A 7,709-nucleotide genomic window follows, 5' to 3' on the forward strand; every position below is an offset into this window, starting at 1 on the left:
AAAGGGGAGGCCACCACCCATACTGGACCCTAAAGGGGAGGCCACCACCCATACTGGACCCTAAAGGGGAGGCCACCACCCATACTGGACCCTAAAGGGGAGGCCACCACCCATACTGGACCCTAAAGCTCTGGACAGGGGGGGGGCTACCACCCATACTGGACCCTAAAGGTCTGGACAGGGTGAGGCTACCACCCATACTGGACCCTAAAGGGGAGGCTACCACCCATACTGGACCCTAAAGGCCTCGACAGGGGGAGGCTACCACCCATACTGGACCCTAAAGGGGAGGCTACCACCCATACTGGACCCTAAAGGCCTGGACAGGGGGAGGCTACCACCCATACTGGACCCTAAAGGGGAGGCTACCACCCATACTGGACCCTAAAGGCCTGGACAGGGGGAGGCTACAGCCCATACTGGACCCTAAAGGTCTGGACAAGGGGAGGCTACCACCCATACTGGACCCTAAAGGGGAGGCTACCACCCATACTGGACCCCAAAGGGGAGGCTACCACCCATACTGGACCCTAAAGGAGAGGCTACCACCCATACTGCACCCTAAAGGTCTGGACAGGGGGAGGCTACCACCCATACTGGACCCGAAAGGACTGAACAGGGGGAGGCTACCACCCATACTGGACCCTAAAGGGGAGGCTACCACCCATACTGGACCATAAAGGCCTGGACAGGGGGAGGCTACCACCCATACTGGACCCTAAAGGTCTGGACAGGGGCAAGGAGACCACTCTAAAAGCACATGAGACAACATAGTGTGTGATACCTTTAGATCCATAAAGTCCCTATTAACCAGGTTGGTGAAGGCCAGCCGCCCCGTAGAGAGATCTGATAGGGAGATGAGAAATTCAGTTAGTTGGTTTGTTAGCTAACATAGCACACCAGCCTGACGGACATCACTGATCTATCAACTAGTGAAGGACAGAGACCAACCTGATGGACATCACTGATCTATCAACTAGTGAAGGACAGAGACCAGCCTGACGGACATCACTGATCTATCAACTAGTGAAGGACAGAGACCAGCCTGATGGACATCACTGATCTATCAACTAGTGAAGGACAGAGACCAGCCTGATGGACATCACTGATCTATCAACTAGTGAAGGACAGAGACCAACCTGACGGACATCACTGATCTATCAACTAGTGAAGGACAGAGACCAGCCTGACGGACATCACTGATCTATCAACTAGTGAAGGACGGAGACCAACCTGACGGACATCACTGATCTATCAACTAGTGAAGGACGGAGACCAGCCTGACGGACATCACTGATCTATCAACTAGTGAAGGACAGAGACCAGCCTGACGGACATCACTGATCTATCAACTAGTGAAGGACAAAGACCAGCCTGACGGACATCACTGATCTATCAACTAGTGAAGGACAGAGACCAGCCTGACGGACATCACTGATCTATCAACTAGTGAATGACAGAGTTAATCAAGACCACGTGGTACATCAGGTTTACCTCTCAATAATACTACATCCACCACTACCAATAATAATACTACCACCACTACTACTACCACCACTAATAATACTACTACTACTACTAATAATAATAATAATACTACTACTAATAATAATAATACTACCACCACTACTAATAATAATACTACCACCACTACTAATAATAATAATACTACTACTACTACTACTACTACTAATAATACTACAACTACTAATAATAATAATAATACTACCACCACTACTAATAATAATACTACTACCACCACCACCACCACTAATAATAATACTACAACTACTACTAATACAACCACCACCACTAATAATAATAATACTACTACCACCACCAATAATAATACTACTACCACCACCACCACCAATAATAATAATACTACCACCACCACCAATAATAATAATAATACTACTACCACCACCACCAATAATAATACTACTACCACCACCACCAATAATAATACTACTACCACCACCACCAATAATAATAATAATACTACTACCACCACCACCAATAATAATACTACTACCACCACCACCAATAATAATACTACTACCACCACCACCAATAATAATACTACTACCACCACCACCAATAATAATACTACTACCACCACCACCAATAATAATACTACTACCACCACCACCAATAAAAATACTACTACCACCACCAATAATAATAATAATACTACCACCACCACCACTAATAATACTACTACTACCACCACCACCAATAACAATAATAATACTACCACCACCACCAATAACAATAATACTACTACCACCACCAATAACAATAATACTACTACCACCACCACCAATAATAATACTACTACCACCACCACCACCAATAATAATACTACCACCACCAATAATAATACTACCACCACCAATAATAATACTACCACCACCACCAATAATAATAATACTACAACTACTACTAATAATAATACTACAACTACTACTAATAATAATACTACTACCACCACCACCAATAATAATAATACTACCACCACTACTAATAATAATACTACAACTACTAATAATAATACTAGAACAACTACTACTAATAATACTACCACCACCACTACTAATAATAATACTACTACTACCCCCACTACTAATAATACCACCACTACTAATAATAATAATACCACCACTACTAATAATAATACCACCAATACCACTAATACCACCACCACTAATACCACCAATACCACCACCACCACTACTAATAATAATACCACCACTAATAATACCACCACCACTACTAATAATAATACCACCACCACTACTAATAATAATACCACCACCAATACCACCACCACCAATACCACCACCACCACCAATACCACCACCACTAATACCACCACCACTAATACCACCACCACTAATACCACCACCACCACCAATACCACCACCACCACTAATACTACCACCAATTATACTACCACTAATACCACCAATACCACCACTAACACCACCACCACCACTAATACCACCACCACTAATACCACCACCACTAATACCACCAATACTACCACCAATAATACTACCACCAATAATACTACCACTAATACTACCACCAATACCACCACTAATACCACCAATACCACCACCACCACTAATACCACCAATACCACCACCACCACTAATACCACCACCACTAATACCACCACCACTAATACCACCAATACCACCACCACTAATAATAATACCACCACTAATAATAATACCACCACCACTACTAATAATAATACCACCACTAATACCACCAATACCACCACCACCACTACTAATAATAATACCACCACTAATAATACCACCACCACTACTAATAATAATACCACCACCACTACCACCACCACCAATACCACCACCACTACCACCACCACCAATACCACCACCACCACTACCACCACTAATACCACCAATACCACCACCACCACCAATACCACCACTAATACCACCACTAATACCACCAATACCACCACCACCACTACTAATAATAATACCACCACTAATAATACCACCACCACTACTAATAATAATACCACCACTAATAATACCACCACCAATACCACCACCACCAATACCACCACCACCAATACCACCACCACTACTAATAATAATACCACCACCACTAATACGACCACCACTACTAATAATAATACCACCACTAATAATACCACCACCACTACCACCAATACCACCACCAATACCACCACTAATACCACCACCACTAATACTACTACCACCACCAATACCACCACCAATACCAATACCGCCACCACCAATACCAATACCGCCACCACCAATACCACCACCACCACTATGGGGCGGCAGGGAAGCCTAGTGGTTAGAGCATTGGGAAGGTTGCAAGTTCAAGTCCCCGTGCTGACAAGTACTACTACTCCTACTACTACAACTAATAATAATATCACTACTACTAATAATAATAATAATATCACTACTACTCCTACTACTACTACTAATAATAATAATATCACTACTACTCCTACTACTACTACTAATAATAATAATATCACTACTACTCCTACCACTACTAATAATAATAATAATATCACTACTACTCCTACTACTAATAATATCACTACTACTCCTACTACTACTAATAATAATATCACTACTACTCCTACTACTACTACTAATAATATCACTACTACTAATATCACTACTACTACTACTAATAATAATATCACTACTACTCCTACTACCACTAATAATAATATCACTACTACTCCTACTACTACTAATAATAATATCACTACTACTAATAATAATAATAATATCACTACTACTAATAATAATATCACTACTACTACTACTACTAATAATATCACTACTACTCCTACTACTACTAATAATATCACTACTACTACCACTAGTAATAATACTACCACTACCACTACTAATAATACTACCACTACTACTACTACCACTACTACTAATAATAATATCACTACTACTCCTACTACTAATAATAATAATAATAATAATAATAATATCACTACTACTAATATCACTACTACTACTACTAATAATAATATCACTACTACTCCTACTACTACTAATAATAATATCACTACTACTCCTACTACTACTAATAATAATATCACTACTACTAATAATAATAATATCACTACTACTAATAATAATATCACTACTACTACTACTAATAATAATATCACTACTACTCCTACTACTACTAATAATATCACTACTACTCCTACTACTACCACTAGTAATAATACTACCACTACTACTACCACTACTAATAATATCACTACTACTACTACTACTACTAATAATAATATCACTACTACTCCTACTACTACTAATAATAATAATAATAATAATAATATCACTACTCCTACTACTACCACTAGTAATAATACTACCACTACTACTACTCCTACTACTAATAATATCACTACTACTACTAATAATAATAATAATAATAATAATATCACTACTACTAATAATAATATCACTACTACTCCTACTACTACTACTAATAATAATAATATCACTACTACTAATAATAATATCACTACTACTCCTACTACTACTAATAATATCACTACTACTAATAATATCACTACTACTAATAATATCACTACTACTAATAATATCACTACTACTACTACTACTACTAATAATAATATCACTACTACTACTCCTACTACTAATAATATCACTACTACTAATAATATCACTACTACTACTCCTACTACTACTAATAATAATATCACTACTACTCCTACTACTACTAATAATAATATCACTACTACTACTAATAATAATAATAATATCACTACTACTACTACTAATAATAATATCACTACTACTCCTACTACTAATAATAATATCACTACTACTCCTACTACTACCACTAGTAATAATACTACCACTACTACTACCACTACTAATAATATCACTACTACTACTAATAATAATATCACTACTACTCCTACTACTAATATCACTACTACTCCTACTACTACCACTAGTAATAATACTACCACTACTACTACTCCTACTCCTACTACTAATAATATCACTACTACTACTAATAATAATATCACTACTACTAATAATAATATCACTACTACTCCTACTACTACTACTACTAATAATAATAATATCACTACTACTAATAATATCACTACTACTCCTACTACTACTACTAATAATATCACTACTACTACTACTACTAATAATAATATCACTACTACTCCTACTACTACTACTACTAATAATAATAATATCACTACTACTACTACTAATAATAATAATAATATCACTACTACTCCTACTACTACTACTAATAATAATATCACTACTACTCCTACTACTACCACTAGTAATAATACTACCACTACTACTACCACCACTACTAATATCACTACTACTCCTAATAATAATAATATCACTACTACTCCTACTACTAATAATAATAATAATAATATCACTACTACTCCTACTACTACCACTAGTAATAATACTACCACTACTACTACTCCTACTACTAATAATATCACTACTACTACTACTAATAATAATATCACTACTACTAATAATAATATCACTACTACTACTACTAATAATAATAATATCACTACTACTAATAATAATATCACTACTACTCCTACTACTAATAATAATATCACTACTAATAATATCACTACTACTCCTACTACTACTACTAATAATATCACTACTACTACTAATAATAATATCACTACTACTCCTACTACTACTAATAATAATAATATCACTACTACTACTAATAATAATAATATCACTACTACTCCTACTAATAATAATATCACTACTACTCCTACTACTACTAATAATAATATCACTACTACTCCTACTACTACCACTAGTAATAATACTACCACTACCACTAATAATAATATCACTACTACTACTAATAATAATAATATCACTACTACTCCTACTACTAATAATAATATCACTACTACTCCTACTACTACCACTAGTAATAATACTACCACTACTACTACCACTACTAATAATATCACTACTACTACTAATAATAATATCACTACTACTCCTACTACTAATAATAATAATAATAATAATAATATCACTACTACTCCTACTACTACCACTAGTAATAATACTACCACTACTACTACTCCTACTACTATTAATATCACTACTACTACTACTACTACTACTAATAATAATAATATCACTACTACTAATAATAATATCACTACTACTCCTACTACTACTACTACTACTAATAATAATAATAATAATATCACTACTACTAATAATATCACTACTACTCCTACTACTCCTACTAATAATATCACTACTACTACTACTACTAATAATAATAATATCACTACTACTCCTACTACTAATAATAATAATATCACTACTACTCCTACTACTACTACTACTACTAATAATAATATCACTACTACTACTACTAATAATAATAATAATAATAATATCACTACTACTCCTACTACTACTACTAATAATAATATCACTACTACTCCTACTACTACCACTAGTAATAATACTACCACTACTACTACTCCTACTACTAATAATATCACTACTACTACTACTAATAATAATATCACTACTACTACTAATAATATCACTACTACTACTACTACTAATAATAATATCACTACTACTACTACTAATAATAATAATATCACTACTACTAATAATAATATCACTACTACTCCTACTACTAATAATAATAATATCACTACTACTACTAATAATATCACTACTACTCCTACTACTACTAGTACTAATAATATCACTACTACTACTACTAATAATAATAATATCACTACTACTCCTACTAATAATAATAATATCACTACTACTACTACTACTAATAATAATAATATCACTACTACTACTACTACTAATAATAATAATAATAATATCACTACTACTCCTACTAATAATAATATCACTACTACTCCTACTACTACTAATAATAATATCACTACTACTCCTACTACTACCACTAGTAATAATACTACCACTACTACTACCACTAATAATAATATCACTACTACTACTACTACTACTACTAATAATAATAATATCACTACTACTCCTACTCCTACTACTAATAATATCACTACTACTACTACTACTAATAATAATAATATC

General features: G+C 34.9%; 1 protein-coding gene across 1 annotated transcript in view; it reads right to left on the reverse strand.

Annotated features, from left to right (window-relative positions):
• The window catches only part of LOC135519877 (uncharacterized), a 134,555-nt gene that overhangs the window by 104,811 nt on the left and 22,035 nt on the right, over nt 1-7,709 (reverse strand). The window contains exon 16 of the mRNA XM_064945078.1: nt 785-846. Coding sequence (XP_064801150.1) covers nt 785-846 — 62 coding nt within the window. The remainder of the gene's footprint in view (nt 1-784; nt 847-7,709) is intronic.

This window comes from Oncorhynchus masou, chromosome 29 (genome assembly GCF_036934945.1).
Source record: "Oncorhynchus masou masou isolate Uvic2021 chromosome 29, UVic_Omas_1.1, whole genome shotgun sequence".
NCBI classification, from domain to species: Eukaryota; Metazoa; Chordata; class Actinopteri; order Salmoniformes; family Salmonidae; genus Oncorhynchus; species Oncorhynchus masou.